Source organism: Lissotriton helveticus, chromosome 7, assembly GCF_964261635.1.
Source record: "Lissotriton helveticus chromosome 7, aLisHel1.1, whole genome shotgun sequence".
Taxonomy (NCBI): domain Eukaryota; kingdom Metazoa; phylum Chordata; class Amphibia; order Caudata; family Salamandridae; genus Lissotriton; species Lissotriton helveticus.
In genome coordinates, this window is record NC_136068.1 from 1,864,293,450 (window position 1) to 1,864,313,125 (window position 19,676).

At 40.6% G+C, this 19,676-nt stretch overlaps 1 protein-coding gene across 1 annotated transcript in view; it reads right to left on the reverse strand.

Moving 5' to 3' along the window:
- LOC144767801 (DBH-like monooxygenase protein 2) overlaps positions 1-19,676 on the reverse strand; it is a 240,718-nt gene that overhangs the window by 146,782 nt on the left and 74,260 nt on the right. The window contains exon 6 of the mRNA XM_078651179.1: positions 3,959-4,061. Coding sequence (XP_078507305.1) covers positions 3,959-4,061 — 103 coding nt within the window. The remainder of the gene's footprint in view (positions 1-3,958; positions 4,062-19,676) is intronic.

Sequence of the window (19,676 nt, forward strand, 5' to 3'; positions counted from 1 at the left end):
ACTTGCATGGGTGGGCCAAGTATCCGCGACAGGCAAGGGCTCAAAATGTATTGAGGAGACATCAACTTTATGTATCACAAAAAGACTAGATTTTGCATAGGGGCACACGGGTTCAGTGGACATCTATGGAAACCAACCATACCTACACATTTCTGAAATCTAGACACCCAGGGGAGTCTGGGGAGGTATGGCTTGCATGGATTCCCCAACATTTTCCTACCCAGAATACACTGCAAACCTCCAAAGTAGGATGTTGGCTATTTCCTGATGCAGCTACTATGCCTACCCACACAAGTGAGGTACCATTTTCGTTGGGATACCTGGAGGAATGCTGGGTGGTAGGATATGTGTGGTGGCCCGGTGATTACACAATATTCAAACAGAGAAAAGTGAGGAAAATTTGATTTTTTTAGCTAAATTTAAAAGTTTGAGGGGATTTAGTGTAAGAAAATATCGTGAGATCCACATAAACCACACCTCCCTGGACTCCCCTGGGTGTCTAGTTCTCAGAAATGTGTAGGCCTGGGGCCGTCCGACACACATGAGAGCACTGGTGGGGTTATAAATTGGTGTTGGAATTTTATTGTGTGTTATGTCTTACTTATTTATTGTATTTGTGTTTCTAAATGCTTTGCACACCTGTCTCCTAAGTTAAGCCTGGCTGCTTGTTGCCAGCTTTTAAGGGTTGAACAAAGGATTAATTTATTGAGACCTTCACTGAACCTGTTATTGTTTTTGTGGCCTTAATTCTAGTGGTAAGGTCCTACTTATCACTACTAATACACTACTTTCCACCACTGCTGAACAAAATGTCTGTAAAGTTACAGCTTGATGTAAGCATTGGCTTATGAATTCTTCACGTTTCTAGTTTTGTCCAGTAGTGCTTTCAGTGAAAATGAATGAAAATGATCCATCTAGAAGCATAGGACCCCTGAACAAATAGTAAACCTTTAATTAACATGGCATCTACACTTAACTGGGAGTCTTGTTAGTGCCTGAATGTTTTTGAGCAATGGCTGGTTAAGTAGGGCAACACTTTTTTACTTTTCTTGTGTTCTGGTGATGTCCTATGTCAAGTTTTATTGTTCTTCTGGAAATTGATTTTTTCATTTAACTCAAATGTCTACTGAGTTCCCACAGTTTTCATGCACACATTCATTCTTGTTCTGCTCTGCAAGATAGCTGGCCAATGTGATTCATTTTAATCATCTTAGTATCTATGAAGCAGAGATGATTGAAGTCCATGACACAGTTATGAACTAGAGTTGTCTAACAGCAGGAGCAGTCGGTGCCACCTATTTTCCTGTCTAATTTGTTTTCAAAAGTCCTGCTTTTATACAAGGTGCTTAAAGAAAACATTTGGCAAATATAAGATTGGTTGGGTCACAGCAACCATGGCACTATAATTTGCATCAATGGACCTTAAACAGCAAGATGAAGAGGTAATCAATGTTCTCCAAATACCTGAGACAGGATTGGGAAGCCTACAATATTCTCATACAAAAACCTACCAAGTGATGGGTCCAGTTCAAGTAATGTAGTCACATGGCTCGGTCATAACTTACTCTCTTGGACACTTCATGTGTGTAATCAGTTTTATGTTCTCAACAGAAAACATAAGCCTTGTGGTCACAAATGCCATTACCAAAAGCAAAAGTTCTTGGAGCTCCTGCTCCGACAATGAAGAGGCAAATGATGAATCTTTTGTACGTCTTAACAAGTATTTAAAAATTGCAGATTCTAGTAAATCTGGATGAGTACTCACTTCTGTGGTATGCCTCAACATGAAGACACTATGGCACCTCTACTTAATTAGCAGTAATCGGCAACAAGTGCTAGCACTGAAGATTTGGCACATATGTTCTTTGGTCTGTGAGCAATGTCTCTTTTCAGATGAAGGTCAAAGCTGGTAAGGCACTCTATGAAAAGTTCTGTACAGTCTCACTCAGCAAATTTCCACAAAAAGGTCTAAAAGTCAGTATTGCTGGCTCTCAAATAACACCAATGTGGTAGATATCAGGAAATCTAGAGGATAAGTAAAAAGAAGCTAAGGCTCATGAAATTGCCTACTTGAGCATGGAGATTTCTGATTTGCAGAACATGCCAAGAAATCAAGGCCTAGATGTATCAAGCCGTTTGTGAATCGCAAAGGCTGAAATTCGCAGACATATATCTAGACACGTTGAAGGACAGTTATACTCCAAATTTATGGCCAAGTTTCATATGATGCTTTCCTATAATTCAGACCTTGAACTTCTGTTTAATAAGTCAGCACAACAAATTACTGAACAGACTTAAGCAAAAAACAACAGGTTCCAGGTCAACCTGTACTTATATGTGAAATTTCTCTTGTTCATCATCCACAGATCTACAGATACAGACTGCATAATACATACTGTGATACCTGTACACAGATATTTATTTTAATGCTAAATTTTTGACATCATGGTTACTGTCTTACTGTTACTGCCCTGAAACCGGTCCCAGGATGCTTGTTTCCGGTCCAGGGAGGACCTGACTTGGCAGTTCTGGCTGAACTGTTCCCATCAGGAACAGGGTCAAGACAAATTTGCATATGGCTGGGTCCAAACTGGGGTGGTGTGGTGAGAAAAAGAATGATGGATTAAATCCAGATCCATATGACTGGGGGGTTGAATGTTTGAATTGTCCAGCATTCCGTCCATCAATTGTTTACTTACTGTCTTAATCACATGCAACTCTTACTGAATTGCCCCAAGATAACCATCATTCACAATGCAGCACTCTTTCACAGGGTCAATGTAAGGGTCCTCCGGTGTGTCATATCTGCCTGTGGCATGCCACTCCCAGTATTAGATTATATTCTGTGAAACTGTCCTTCTCCTTAGATAATTGTATACTAAAATATCTGAAAAATCGGCAGTACAGTACGAGTACATTACATCTTTAAAATGATTAAAAACAATTCATAAACAAATAATTTACAAACTTGCGTGATAGCAACACTGGTTTGATAGGAACAATAAAACCATACAATCCAATATAAAAAATAGATATCTAAATGGCCTGGAAGGGGCCAGTGTTGTGGGGGAAGAAATAGAGGACATTTTACTTCAAATTAGCCAAATACTCTATAGATTCTTACAATGGGAAAAAAAAAATGACAGGGGATGAGTCTGCTCTACATACCCTGCACTGGTGGACACCTAGGAGATGACATAGAGGAACATCCAATGTGTTTGCTGCTTATGATAATTTGAAAAAAGAACAATAAATGATCATCGGTGTCTTCACCCCTCTGCATGCAAGATAAATGTTGCTACCCCGAGACTACCTTTCCATTTGGCTGTAAATGTGGTACGGGGTATACCCAACCTAAACCTTAAGTCAAGGGCTTTTGTTAAAGGAGGTTCAATCCTGTCCATATAATTATCGAAGCAGTCAAATTGTGATCAAAATAACTCTGCAAAAGGGAAATATGTCTCATTGGGCCAATTTAACTGAAATCCAGAAGGGTCATTGCAGATTTAACATGTTCAAAAGTTATTTAATGGAGGACTTTGGAACCACAATCAATAAAACAAAAGAAAATAGTTCCAGATACAGGTGAACAATGTATCCTATATACAAGGCGCCATGATGACATAGAAACAAATTAAAAGACCTTCAAATATCCAAATTAAGTTTGCTTTAAACTAGTATTCTGCTACAAATTGCACAAAGGCAATTTAAAGTGTTGTGCATCTGTTTATTTATGTCTTTGTTTTTTGCAGATTTATCATAAATGGGAACATTTTCACTTTTCAATTTGGTGTGAAATAAATGCTGTAGTTTACCCTATACAGCAGTATTGTCACAATCATGGAGTATTGAGAGTTTTAACCAGGAATTAACAAGCCTATAAAAGAAGCAACATCTTTGATCCTAAGTGATCTGGTCCTTTCTGAAGTAAAACATACTCCCACACCCAAGCACCTACCGCTTTGCAGATTTGCGTTGTTATAGTGGATTTCTAGTCTGACGTAGGTTGGAGCGAAACCTGTACCCAGTGGGATGCCAGCATTGCTGGGTAATGTGAATGCCTGGCAAGGAAAAAAATATCTCATTATAACAAAAGAGAAAAGAAGAAAAGCAATAAGCTGACCACAGCACTGAGGTTTAAAAGATTTGCTTCGGCATTGATGTATCATTTGTAAAACAGGAACAAAGTAAATGTAACACACAAGGCATTTTCAAATTACAATACATTGACACCAACATGTGGCAATCTGAATAAAGTAATACACATCTAGCTACAAAGCAATGGTTGCAGAAGAGGATAGAGGTTTTTACAGTACATAGTCAAGTTTTAGAAAAGGAGACTGCATTATAGATAATGGTCAACAGTCGAAAGAGGAAGGATTCTGGAGAGTGGTTTACAGCAAGAGTTGAACATCGAGGTGTCTAACATAGACTATAACTGCACCAGGAGGTCAAATAACTCATCAAGAAACAATCACTAGAAAGAGTTGCATGAGGAGAAACAAGAGAGGAGAGTTAATTCTCCTGTTCCCTAGCACGAAAACAGGAGAACACAAGAAAGCCATCTCTAGACCTAGGATGTTAAAACAAGCTCATAAGGATGCAACACTTCAACGTGACAACATTGCAAGAGGTCATCCAACTCGTGAAGAAAGGAGACTTCATGGTCACAATAGATTATGGGACACCTATCCACATTTCTTAACCCCTCCCATGCTCATGACGAGCTCAGCACGTCAAGCAGTACACTGGTCGTGTGCTTATGACGAGCTGACCGTGTCATGAACAATGGGATTCCTAAAATATGAGCACAGAGGGGGAATTGCTGTAGCAGTCAAGGTGTTAATGAATCAAAGACACAGAAAGTACCTCAAATATGTCATACTACTACTATTTCATGGTGCAACGCTTTTGCATAAAATCTTCAACAAGGGAATTCATAACTTGTCTAGTGTCAGTAGCCACACACCTGAGACAAGGCATACACATCTGCTCGTACTTGGCTAACTGGATATTATTGGCAAACTCACAAGTGTCAACAGGATATACAAACTGTAACCCTGGCAGTCTACAAATTGGGATTCTCAATAAACCAGGAGAAGTGTTTGCTGCAAGTTGTTCCTGGGAGTGATGCTGAACTTAAGGACAGAAAAAGTCCACCCAGTGCCAAAGACACTCAAGGCATTAACAGAATAAACGTGCCTATACCTTAAGGCCGGAAGGGTCAGTCCCTGACAGTGAAGACAGCAATGAAGCGGATGGGTATAACAGCATCATGCATATTGCTCACACCTCGGGCCAAGCTTCCTTGTGTACATTACTAGAATGGATTAACAACAAATTGTCACAGATCACTGGGAGGTGGGATGATCTAGTGGTGTCACAGAGAGGAATCAAAAGGAGATAACCTGATTGAGAACACATTACATTACAGTGGGGAAACCATTGAAACTAGTAACAATTATAGCTACAACAGTGACCATCAGCACAGATACTTCTCACGCAGCATGGGGAGAATCTAAAGAGCAGAGGTCTGTGTTACCCGATAGAAGAAGTGTAAACACATAAACCATCTGGAACTAAAGACAGTGTTCCTAGCACTGAAGGCCTTTGAGGTGCAGGTGAAGGGGAAGACAGAATCGATCCAGACCAACAATATAACAATAATGTTCTTCTTCAACAATCTAGGAGAGTTGACATGTTTCCACCTGTGTTAAATAGCACAGGAGATATGGAGATGGGCAATTCAAATAGACACAACACTGCAGATGTTTGACCTACCAGGCATCCAAAATGTAGAAACAGGCAGGCTAACCATTTGCTCAAATGTACCCCTCGATTGAGAGCTCTAGCAAGAGGCACTTGACAACCTTTTCAGGAGTCGGGGTCCTCCAAGCATGGACTTTTGTATGCCTTTCCACTGATACCCCTATTATGAATGTTGACAGACAAATTCAGACACTCATCATTGGCACCATGCAAACATGGTCCTTAGACCTTGTGGAAATATCAGAACAGAGGATTCCTATCAAACCCACAAACAGCTGGCTCATAATGTAAAGGGAACAATTATGGCAGACAAGAAATCTCAGGAGCACTAACACACTACTCCTCATTCCTCCTAAAACACACCAAAAAAACCTTAGTGCTGGAACTCAAACCCAGCCCATATCAGGAGCAACCCCTCCTTCATAAACTTAAAACAACAGCTCAAAGACCTCAACCAAACTCTTCCAAATTGACAGCTTCCACCCGATGAGCCATAACTCCTCAGGCCACAGGAATCTTGCCCAGTGAAGAATATAGACACTTCAACAAGAAGGCTCCTTCATCGCTGGCCTTTTGATTCGCTCCTATGATCCCCTCCAAGCCTTAACAGGAGTCAACACGAGTCAATGCTACTTATTGAAATAATATGTGTCCTATTGCATCAAGACAAATGTGGTATAGTGCTCCGATTCTTTCGGTTCTGGCTAGGGCTCTATAAGACTCTTAAATAAATATGCCATCTGGAACCAGTCACTCTCAGTCTAGCAATATGGCACCTGGGCACTTAGAATTTGGTCAACTCCACCTTCCATCCAGAACAATGAAAATCAAAAAGAGCTAGTACACACAAATTCTATACCACTAAATGGAACAAATATGTCCAATTGTGTGAGAGGTAAAACATGTTAGAAAGCAGGACTAATATACCTTACCTTTATCACCTTACCTTGCTTCACTCAAAGTCCACAACCTCCATTGTAGCTTACAACAGGGGACTATCTGGAACAGGTTTTTCACATCCCTGGTAATAAAGAGGTTTCTGGAAGGTTCAAAGAAGGTAGCCCAGCCTAAGGCCATACCAATACTTATGTTGAATCTAAGCAACATGCTTGGTCAACTAATGACAGAAACAATTGAGCCAATGCACAAAGTGGAACTTAATTTCCTAACACTAAAAAAGGCCATAATATTAGCCATCAATTTTCTGCGTGGGATCAGCAAACTACAAGTGCTCAAGGGCCCTACCCACAAACACACAAAGACAAGGTAATTCTAAGAACCAATTCCTAATTCATTCCCAAGAAGGTGTCACAATTCAATGTCAAGTAAACATTTCAATTACCTGTGTTCTTCCAAAATCCAAAAGCACATGGCAAAAGAGCACTACATACATTGAATGCACAGAGGGTGCTCAATGTATTACATCCAAGAAAAGAGACCCTAAGAAAGGCAAATCAGCTGGTTGTCTTATTTGCAAAAGTGACTAAGAGCACACCTGGAGCTAAGGGGACAATCAGCCGATGGATAATACAAATAATTAAAATCTGCTACTTCAAACCTGGAGAACCTTCACCCTCTAAACCAAGGGCACACTACATATGGATTAAAGGGAGCAACATTGACCTTTCTGGAAAATAAACCCACAAATTCCATATGCATGGCAGCAGCTATGCCCACCTTCACATACCATTACTGTATGGGTTTTCAGATACATAAGGAGGCACAGGTGGAATATGGAAACCTAAACACCTGTTTGCTAATTCCACAATATTTCAAACCAGCCCTGCCAGGGGGGGGAAGATACCACAACAATATCAATGCACAGTATATGAATCTAGAAATTCAGACCCTTATCCACCTTACATCTACAAAACACTCTGAACAACCTTAGCTGCCATTCCAGTCAGAACACTCATCAACAACTCCTTAATGGGAGGAGTTTTCCCAGAAGACTTAAAAAAGACATACATACGCCTGTTATTAAAGAAAACACACCTGAATACTCAAGACTAGGCAGGGCAGTCCCCAGGGGGTGGCAGCCCTGGGGACTGCCACCTCCCTGGGGCTTTATGATTTATGTTTGGGGGCATATGTCCCACCCGCAGTCCCAGAGCCCGCCACCTCCCTGGGGCATAATTAAAATAAGGGTGGGTGGCCTCGTGGGCCCCATCAAGCCCAGGGGACCACTACCTCCCCAAGGCCTTCAGTAAATTAGGGTGGAGGGCCTCAAAGGCCCCCCAAGCCCCAGGGACCGTCATCTCACCGGGGCTATAATTAATAATTATTGCGGGGGCTCAAGTGCCCCCACACTGCCCCGGGGACCACTACCTCCCCAGGGCAATAAATACTCGAATAGACCCCGGTCCCCGGGGAACACCACCTCCTTGGGGCTTTAAACACATGGGAGGGGGGCATTGCGGCCCCCTGCTGGAAACCTTGATGGCCCTGAGGACACCACTCCCCAGGGCTGGCTCATACAATTTTCCAGGATGCCCAACCCAAAATATTGCTGTTTGCTATGGGAGGGCAGGAGAACGGCTCCCATCTTGTCATAGCAAACTCTGCTTTGCTTGATTGAAGCAAGAGCAGGAAAACCTTCTCTTGCTTCAATTAAGCAAATCAGGATTGCTTTTAAGCAAGGGGAGCTGCTTTTTCAGTGATTTTCAAAGGTTTTTTAAATGCTAATGTCTAACTATAAAGTCCCTGAAACTATTTTTTTTCACTGAATTTCTAAGGTTTTTTAATTGAACATTTCTAACTATAACATCAGTGAATTTATAGTGTTTTTTAAATGCTAATTTCTAGCTATGCTTGTAGAGGTAGGACATGTGCATAAAGAGGAAGAAAGACACAGAAAGAAGCAAGATAAATGCAGAAATAGGCAACAGAATGCCAGAAAGAGGAAGAAAGAAGCAAGAGATATGCAGTAAGAACCAAAAGAGGTGCAGGAAGAGGCATTGATGAAAAGTCATCTCTGCCCTGGGCACTCCCCAACTTTTTTCTGACTGGTACTGGTGGTAACTGACTCTTACTGACCCTGTGCTCTACCAAACCAGGGTCGGAGCCAATGCTATCCCGAAAGACACTTAGAATACCGTGAAAACAACTACATACACTAGGGTATACTATGGGTTGAGGTATCCCTGTGATTGGCATGACCTCCCCTGTAAAGCCCTAGTACATAATAGGGCAGGGGGATTAAAACAACCTGAGGCCAGTTCAAAAGATGCCTTGTGTGTGCAGAAAGAGGCAAGAGAGGTGCAGAAAGAGGCAAGAGAAATACAGAAAAAGCAACAGGGGTGCAGCAAGAGGGAAGAGTGGTTTGCACACCATTAGTACCAATGCAACACCAACATTTAGCAATAAGTAACAGGTGACCATTCTTGATTTGAAAAGGGCCTTCCACCGCGCTGTAACACTTGTTGCTGCATTTTTGGTAACGTTTGAGTGGTTTAAGCTAGAAACAGGGCTTTTTTTGTTCAAATTTGCAGATTAGGCAGCAGATGATGGATTATGTAGCTAATGCAGAAAATGTATAATTGTGCGTAAGTCTGTGCAGCCAAGAATTCACAAAGGCATATTATCAAACCCTTTATCGCCGCTTTATTGGCAGTTTTCCTGCCGATAAAAGAGGCGATAATCTTAATAATGTCTTCCTGTTGACGAACACGCGTTGCAATGGCTGTGACTTATGTCCTTCAAATTAGTTTTTAGTATAGGTGTGACCAAGTCAGATAACATCAGAGTTTAAGGACAAAAACCGCGGTGTCTGTGCCCCAAAATCTCGTAGATCACAAAGAAAATAGGAGGACGATAAAATGAAAGTAACAGATGTAATGAAAACAACGGTGAAACACTACTAAAATAGCGGTGGACGGCGTACGTGATCAACGTTTGGTGCCTCCGTACTGCGTTCCAAGTAAATGTAGATAAAATACGATTATTAATATAGTACAAAAGTACAGCAGTGGATGACACACACGACCAGGGAAAACAAAGCGGCAAATTTACTACCTGAAATAAAGAAAGCTTTGTTTGTTGAACTTGAAGAAAAAGAAAAAAACGGGGGCTTCGAAACGAGGCTGCGCATGCGTAGAGAGTACAACTGCTACACAAAAAAAGGAAAGTTTTACATACAATCATAGAAATGAAGGGGCATATTATCAACAAAAGGCGATACATTACCACCGCTTTTATCGCCAGTAACTGCCGATAAACCGGCGACAATGGGCTTCATAATAGACCCTTCTTAATTCCCATAGAAGCCCATGTTAACAACAGAACATAAGCTTCTATGAGAAGTAACAATGGCGTATTATCAAGACCATTTTTGCCGTTTCATCGCAACTTTCATGCCCATAAAACAACGATAATTTTAACACCTGTCCTTGATAATACGCCCGTCATTGCCATATCATCACTAAAGGGCGATACATTATCACCGCTTTTGTTGACAGAAAACTGCTGCTAAAGCGCCGATAATGAGCTTGATAATAGGCCCTTGTAAATTCCCATAGCAGCCCAGGTTCTAGTGTCAACATGAGCTTCTATGGCAATTCACAAGGATATATTATCAAGCCCATTATCACCGCTTTATCGACATTTTCCTGCCGATAAAAACAGCGATAATGTATCGCCTTTTCTTGATAATATGGCACATTCCTCTTTTGTTTGACCAGTAAACTTAGCTGCATATCATCAACCACCGGTGTTAAAATTATCGCCGTTTTATTGGCAAGAAACTGCCAATAAAACGGCGATAATGAGCTTGATAATACGGCCTTGTAATTTCCCATAGAAGCCCATGTTAACATCAGAACATAGGCTTCTATGGGAATTTACAAAGACATATTATCAAACCCATCCTCCCAACATTAATGAAAAACTCCAGACAATGCAGGTACCAGGAGCTGAAAAGTAATTTTACATATTACTGCCCCAGAAATGTGGCGTTCCCCGTGACGTGTACAGGGAGAGAGGGAGGGAAAGCTCAAAACATATATATATGTTTTTTTTAAAAGACCCGAGGGGTGCCGCTCACCGAGACTGCGGGCAGTAGGACCGTAACCCCCCACATACTTCAAAATAAAACCAGAGGAGTGCCGTTCCCCAGTGCTCGGGGCACCTTACAAGCCCCCATTATGCAGAAAAATTGCCCCCGTAAATTGCCCCCCGGGACCTAATGAATAAAACAGACTTCTACTTTTTTTTACCTTTTCCACCGTGTAAAAGTACTGCACGAATACCCCGCCATTTTTCATTAAAAAAAAATTGAGCCTAAAGATCCATGTACCGCCCCCTGACCAAGACCCTGCCCCTTTTCCTTATTTCTCAACTTTGTTTTACTGTTTTCTTGTGATTCTGCTCTCCCGACAAACAACATGGCTGCCAGAACTTCCTGGTTTGGAGTATTGACAGCCAATTAGCATGCAGCTCCTGCTCATAATTGTAGGTATTTACATACGCGTACTCCGCGATTTTTCTTTAAAAAAAATAAAATTAAAAAAAGAGCCTAAACATCCATGTACGACCCCCTGAGCAAGTCTAGAGGGTCAGAATGTCTCTACCCTGCCCCCTTCCCTTATTTCTCAACTTTGTTTTACTGTTTTTTTGTGACTCGGTTCTAGCGAGACACAAGATGGCCGCCTACACTTCCTGGTTTTGAGTGTTGACAGACAGTTCATAGCCAATCAGCATGCAGCTCGCGCTCGTAATTGAACAGATTTCAGTACGCGTACTGAACTCCGTCTCTAGATATTTCTATCTCTTTACTTGCAATTTTCTCATAAACAACTGAACGGATTTACACCATTTAACAAAAAGCACAATCTGCGAACTGAACTCTACCTCTCTGCCAAATTTCGTGTAATTGCATTTAGCCGTTCGGGCTGTAGCCCTGGCTAAAGGTCCCGATGGAAAATTGCATGGTGAAAACACGTTTTGGGACCCCCTTTATTCTCGGCCCCCACTTGACGAATCACCCCCAAACTTTCAGGGAAGGAGCGGAACCAAGCAGGTAATTTTCTTGGAGAAATTCACGAAGATTTGTCCACCGGCGCCAAAGTTATTCCAAATAGAATGTTGTGGATTTCCTATGGAAACTAGGTCCTAACTATAACTACCTACTGGCGACCGCCAGTAGGTTATATATATATATTCACTGAAAAAAACATAGGTTTCAGGCCTTATATAGTTAGGAATTAGCATTTAAAAAACCTTTAAAATTCACTTAAAAAACTATAAGTTTTAGGGGTGTTATAGTTAGCTGGACATTTCACCCATACAAAACCATTGAAATGGCTCCTATATAGTTAGTTGTATTAACTATATTTCGCGCACCCGCACTCCACTGCTGATGATGTCACATATTACATCATTCATGACATGGTCAGTGACATCACTGATGACATCTCAAATGACATCACTGATGACATCACTGATGACATCATCCAGTGAATGTGGTTTGCTTTGTTATTTAAATATGTATTATATAAATAGCAATTTGCATTGAAGAATGAGTGGGTATATAAAAATAAATATTTGGATGGAGGATTTAGTAGCAGTGTAATTGACTGTTTACTTGACCAATTTAGTGTCTCACTGAATATAGTGGATAGTGACTAAACTGTTTGAATATCTGTATCACTTTGTCAGTTGTTGTGTAAACTGGTTCTCCAGTTGGTTACTAGCTATGCGAAAGTCTGTATTCGTTATTGATTAGTTAACTGAGTATTTGTATGGGAGAGTGAATGTGTTTGTGGTTCAGTGGGGGGTGTGTAACTGCCCAAAGATGTGTGAATAGTTGATTCACTAGATATATGAAGTTAAAACTACATGTTCTAACAGTTGTTTGGGTGAGTGAATATCTTTATGGGTGTGGTGATGAGCAAATATATTTCTCAATGGTACATGTCCAACAAACTAGAAAAATAAAAGGCAGTGTATGTGTCAGTTGTTGTATATTAATAAGTATACATAAGACTCAATGATTGTGTGAGTGACTGTATGGATAACTTTACACTTGTAATAATAAATTCACTAAGTATGACTTACTATCTAAATGAATAGATAAAATGGAGAAGTGTGGCTCACTGGTTAGAGGAGGCAGACCTGGAAGCAAAGGTCAGCCTGGGACCAGGATTCAATTCCCGGCTCGGCGGGGTCTTGAGTCCTAAAATGTCCATCGACTCGACAATTCTCGTTCCGGTGCCTACTCGATTCACGGGCGCACACTCTGCGACTCTGGGCAATAGCTTGCTTAATCTCCACAACGGCCCCTCGCGGCGTGATGCCTGGCTTTCACCTTGCGGATACCCTGCCGGGGTTATCTCACAGGGGAATACCAGGACGGGTTCCCTAAGCAAGCGCTTAGAAACCGCTTGGTGATTTGCGCTATATAAATTCCTGTACATTTACATTTACATTTACATAAATTTGTGTTTGTATAAGTGTGTAGCTAAGTAAATATGTAAGTATGATCCATTGTTTGCATAAGTGAGTAGGATGACTTCATATGTGAATAGGATGTGTGCTGGTGTGTAATGTTGATTTAGGTGTATAAGTATTTTTGATAGTGTTCTATAGTTCATTGACAGCATGTATGAGTGAATCTACAGGTAAGTGATTAGATGTGTGTATACATTTAAAATCACTGAGTGTTTTTTTAGAAACTTGTATTGCTGTAACAATGGATTCAATTATGATACTCTTTATTTTACAAAGAGTGATGAAAGATTTTACTAGTGTATGAAAAGGTGTATGTGATTGTCACGTGGATGATGTCATCAGTGATGTCACTGACCATATAGTACAATTAACTATATAGGAGCAATTTCAATGGTTTTGTATGAGTGAAATGTCCAGCTAACTATAACACCCCTAAAACTTATAGTTTTTGAGTGAATTTTAAAGGTTTTTTAAACGCTAACTCCTAACTATATAAGGCCTGAAACCTATGGTTTTTTCAGTGAATTTTAAGGTTTTTTAAATGCTAATTCCTAACTATATAAGGCCTGAAACCTATGGTTTTTTCAGTGAATTTGCAAGGTTTTTTAAATGCTAATTCCTAACTATATAAGGCCTGAAACCTATGTTTTTTCAGTGAATTTCAAAGGTTTTTTTAATGCTAATCCCTAACTATATAAGACCTGAAAGCCCACCAGGAATCTCCAGATTGCGCCAGGGGACTGCATTGTAGAGAGGAGTAATGAAGCCACGCCCCTTTTTACACCTCTCTGCAACGCAGCCCCCGTGCTTGTTTGAAGAGGGGGAACTAATTCCCCTTGCATACTGGGGGCCCCTGGGGGCCAACTAGCCCACCTTGAACCTCCAGTATGCGCCAGGGGGCTGCATTGCAGAGGTGTAATGAGGCTATGCCCCTTGTTACACCTCTCTGCAACGCAGCCCCCTGGCGCGTTTGCAGAGGGGGAACTAATTGCCCTTGCATACTGGGGGTCCCTGGGTGCCAACTAGCCCACCAGGAGGCTTCAGTATGCGCCAGGGGGCTGCATTGCAGAGAGGTGTAATGAGGCCACACCCTTTTTTACACTTCTCTGCAACGCAGCCCCCGTGCATGTTTGAAGAGGGGGAACTAATTCCCCTTGCATACTGGGGGTCCCTGGGGGCCAACTAGCCCACCTGCAACCTCCAGTATGCGCCAGGGAGCTGCATTGCACAGAGGTGTAATCAGGCTATGCCTCTTTTTACACCTCTCTGCAACGCAGTCCACTGGCGCGTTTGCAGAGGGGGGACTAATTCCCCTTGCATACTGGGGGTCCCTGGGTCATATCTGCCCAAACGCCGAAATTCTGAACAATTGAAAATGACTTTTCTTGAGAAACATTTGGATTTGGATTATCATGTCCTATACTTTGGAATTTTTGAAAGAATGACTTTGAGGATGCTATAAATTACTCAAGTCTGCCCGAATTGTGTGGGTAAAATTGATACCTAGTCACTTTGAATAAGAATGTACTTACGTCTCGTCTAACATTTGGAAGAAATATCTAGTTATATGACAACAGGATACCAACATAACTTGAAGGAAATAAGAACGCCCTGAAGAAGTTCTGTTGTACAGAACGAAACGCGTCAGCTGGCTGTGGTACATAACCTTAAGGAAAATAAAAGCCTTTGAATATACACCAAGATTCAGCGCTTCAATAAGGACTCTAAGTGATATGATTTGATTGGACTTATTGTGCAAGTGGTGCTGTGCCAAACTTTGGAATATTCTCCACTACTCTCTACTACTTACTCTCTACTACTCCACTACTCACTCTCTACTACTCATTCTCTACTACTCTACTACTCTCTACTACTCTCTCTCTACTACTCACTCCCTACTACTCACTATCTACTACTCTCTACTACTCACTCTCTACTACTCTCTACTCCCTACTATTCACTCTCTACTACTCTCTCTCTACTACTCACTCTTTACTACTCACTATCTACAACTCTCTACTAATCACTCTCTAATTCTCACTCTCTACTACTCTCTACTACTCACTCTCTACTACTCTCACTCTCTACTACTCACTCTCTACTACTCTCTACTACTCACTATCTACTACTCTGTGTCTACTACTCTCTACTACTCCCTCTACTACTTAATCTCTACTACTCTCTACTATTCTCTCTCTCTGCTACTCACTCTCTACTACTCTCTACTACTCACTCTTTACTACTCTCTACTACTCACTCTCTACTGCTCTCTACTACTCACTCTACTACTTACTCTCTACTACTCACTCTCTACTACTCTCGACTACTCACTCTACTTTTCACTCTACTACTCTCTACTACTCACTCTCTGCTACTCTCTCTACTGCTCTCTACTACTCTCTACTACTCACTCTCTACTCTATTACTCACTCTCTTCTCTCTACCTCTCTACCTCTCTCTACTTCTCTCTCTACTAGTCTCTACCTCTCTACCTCTACCTCTCTACCTCTCTACCTCTACCTCTACCTCTCTACCTCTACACCTCTACCTCTCTATCTCTCTCTACACGCACACATATACACATATATATGCATATATATGCATATGGATTTATGTATGTATATACATATATAATCTGCATATCTATATAAATACAAATATAAATGCATGCATACATATACATATATGCATATATATGCATGTTATTTACATGAAAGTTTTAAAAACACTAATAAAAGCAAAGCTAAAAAGCCACCTCATTACAAACAGAATGGCTTTAACTTAAACGAGGGCGAGATCTATTGCATTTTCAATGCTTGTTTACTTTGGTTCCATCAAGAAGGCATTCAGATGTGTCACACATTTGCCATAAATTCTGAATGTTAGCACTCTAGTTGCTCATTAGATCACTGTAGTAAAGCTACTGCTCACCAGGAAAGTCTGCTGCTAATCATATTTTGTATGGCAAAATGAACCCCCTCATTTTGTTCCTTTTTAAATTAAATGTTTTCAGACTTACCACTTCATTCCAATCAAGATGGCTTCTGGTGTGCCATACTTTTGTCATAAGTAAGACTATTAGCGCTCTAGTTGTTCTATAGAACACTCTGGGACATTCTGTCATTGGGCTATACTTGGGCTACATCTGGGTGATATTTGGGCTACATTTGGGCTCTTTTGTCTCTGGTGGCCATCTTGGGAGACTGCATATGAGAATTTTTTTAATGAAATATAAGAGGATTTGAGAAGTCACTCAGTTCAGTTCAAAGAATCTTTATTCGGTGATTAAAAATCACCATAAAAGCACACACATATATACATAGTAAAAGATCATTAAACATTTCCGAGATCCTTTGTACAGAGTATAAACAAAGCATAAAATACAGACAGTGAAACAATGTATGACACTTAAAAGGCATAAAATTTGAGACAATTCATTCTTGTCCCCTGGTATGCCTTAAACGGACCGCTACCTTAATGAAATTCATAATACTACATAATGTTAAGGGGCCTGAAGCTTTCTGTAAAAATACTAGTGCCTCCCTAGCATGGACCAATTTTGTTTTTTTTAAGAGGTTTACAAGGAATCTGCGTCTGGGCATTGAAATATAAGAGGATTTGAGAAGTCACTCAAAATGTGCCCTAATTTTTCTTTCTTCAGCACTAATCATAATTTCTATGGCAAAATGAACCCACTCATTTTGTTCCTTTGCAATTAAATGTTTTAAGTGTTAACACTTTATTCCAATCAAGATGACTTCAGGTGTGCCATACTTTTGTCATAAGTAAGACTGTTAGCGCTCTAGTTGTTCTTTAGAACACTCTGGGACATTCTGTCATTGGGCTATAGTTGGGCTACATCTGGCTGATATTTGGGTTACGTTTTTTTTTTTTTGTCTCTGGTGGCCATCTTTGGGCTACATTGGGCTACATTGGGCTACATTTGGGCTCTAACATACATATAGCCCAATGTAGCCCAATATATATTTTTTCAAAGTTAATTTTCGTAAAAACCACTGGAGCACATATCTTGAGACATAGCAAAGGCACATCGGGCTACCAGTCTCTACAATTTTGCCAAGTTTGGTGGAAAACCATTCAGCCGTTCGGGCTAAAAGTGGGTCCAACCGCCCTATGGAAATTAACATGGGGAAAGCACGTTTTGGGACCCCCCTTTTATCTCGTCCCGCTTGACGAATCCCCCTCAAATTATCAGGGAAGGAGCAGAGCGCCGCGAGGCAAAGTTAAGGAAAATTTCAGGAAGATTCCTCAACTGGCGCCAAAGTTATTCCCAATAGAATGTTGCGATTTCCCTATGGAAAACAATCCTAACTATATATACGTCATTAAACATTTCCGAGATATTCGTCAAGCGGGGGCCGAAATAAAAGGGGGGTCCCAAAACGTGTTTTCCCCATGTTAATTTCCATAGGGGGGTTGGACTCACTTTTAGCCCGAACGGCTGAATGGTTTTCCACCAAACTTGGCAAAATTGTAGGGACTGGTAGCCCGATGTGCCTTTGCTATATCTCAAGATATGTGCTCCAGTGGTTTTTAAGAAAATTAACTTTGAAAAAATATATATTGGGCTACATTGGGCTATATATATGTTAGAGCCCAAATGTAGCCCAATGTAGCCCAATGTAGCTCAAAGATGGCCACCAGAGACAAAAAAAATTGTAGCCCAAATATCAGCCAGATGTAGCCCAACTATAGCCCAATGACAGAATGTCCCAGAGTGTTCTAAAGAACAACTAGAGCGCTAACAGTCTTACTTATGACAAAAGTATGGCACACCTGAAGTCATCTTGATTGGAATAAAGTGTTAACACTTAAAACATTTAATTTGCAAAGGAACAAAATGAGGGGGTTCATTTTGCCATAGAAATTATGATTAGTGCTGAAGAAAGAAAAATTAGGGCACATTTTGAGTGACTTCTCAAATCCTGTTATATTTCATTAAAAAAATTCTGATATGCAGTCTCCCAAGATGGCCACCAGAGACAAAAGAGCCCAAAAGTAGCCCAAATATCAGCCAGATGTAGCCCAACTATAGCCCAATGACAGAATGTCCCAGAGTGTTCTAAAGAACAACTAGAACGCTAACAGTCTTACTTATGACAAAAGTATGGCACACCTGAAGTCATCTTGATTGGAATAAAGTCGTAACACTTAATACATTTAATTTGAAAAGGAACAAAATGAGGGGTTTCATTTTGCCATAGAAATTTTATTACCTACTGGCGATAGCCAGTAGGTATATATAGTTAGGATTGTTTTCCATAGGGAAATCGCAACATTCTATTGGGAATAACTTTGGCGCCGGTTGAGGAATCTTCCTGAAATTTTCCTTAACTTTGCCTCGCGGCGCTCCGCTCCTTCCCTGAAAATTTGAGGGGGATTCGTCAAGCGGGCCGAGATAAAAGGGGGGTCCCAAAACGTGCTTTCCCCATGTTAATTTCCATAGGGCGGTTGGACCCACTTTTAGCCCGAACGGCTGAATGGTTTTCCACCAAACTTGGCAAAATTGTAGGGACTGGTAGCCCGATGTGCCTTTGCTATGTCTCAAGATATGTGCTCCAGTGGTTTTTACGAAAATTAACTTTGAAAAATATATATTGGGCTACATTGGGCTATATGTATGTTAGAGCCCACATGTAGCCCAATGTAGCCCAATGTAGCCCAAAGATGGCCACCAGAGACAAAAAAAAACAAATGTAGCCCAAATATCAGCCAGATGTAGCCCAACTATAGCCCAATGACAGAATGTCCCAGAGTGTTCTAAAGAACAACTAGAGCGCTAACAGTCTTACTTATGACAAAAGTATGGCACACCTGAAGTCATCTTGATTGGAATAAAGTGTTAACACTTAAAACATTTAATTGCAAAGGAACAAAATGAGTGGGTTCATTTTGCCATAGAAATTATGATTAGTGCTGAAGAAAGAAAAAATAGGGCACATTTTGAGTGACTTCTCAAATCCTCTTATATTTCATTAAAAAAATTCTCATATGCAGTCTCCCAAGATGGCCACCAGAGACAAAAGAGCCCAAATGTAGCCCAAATATCAGCCAGATGTAGCCCAACTATAGCCCAATGACAGAATGTCCCAGAGTGTTCTAAAGAACAACTAGAACGCTAACAGTCTTACTTATGACAAAAGTATGGCACACCTGAAGTCATCTTGATTGGAATAAAGTGGTAACACTTAATACATTTAATTTGAAAAGGAACAAAATGAGGGGTTTCATTTTGCCATAGAAATTTTATATATATATATATATATTCACTGAAAAAACCATAGGTTACACACCAGTTATAGTTAGGAATTAGCATTTACAAAACCTTTGAAATTCACTGAAAAAAACATAGGTTTCATGCCTTATATAGTTAGGAATCAGCAATTAAAAAACCTTTGAAATTCACTGAAAAAAACATAGGTTTCAGGAGTTATATAGTT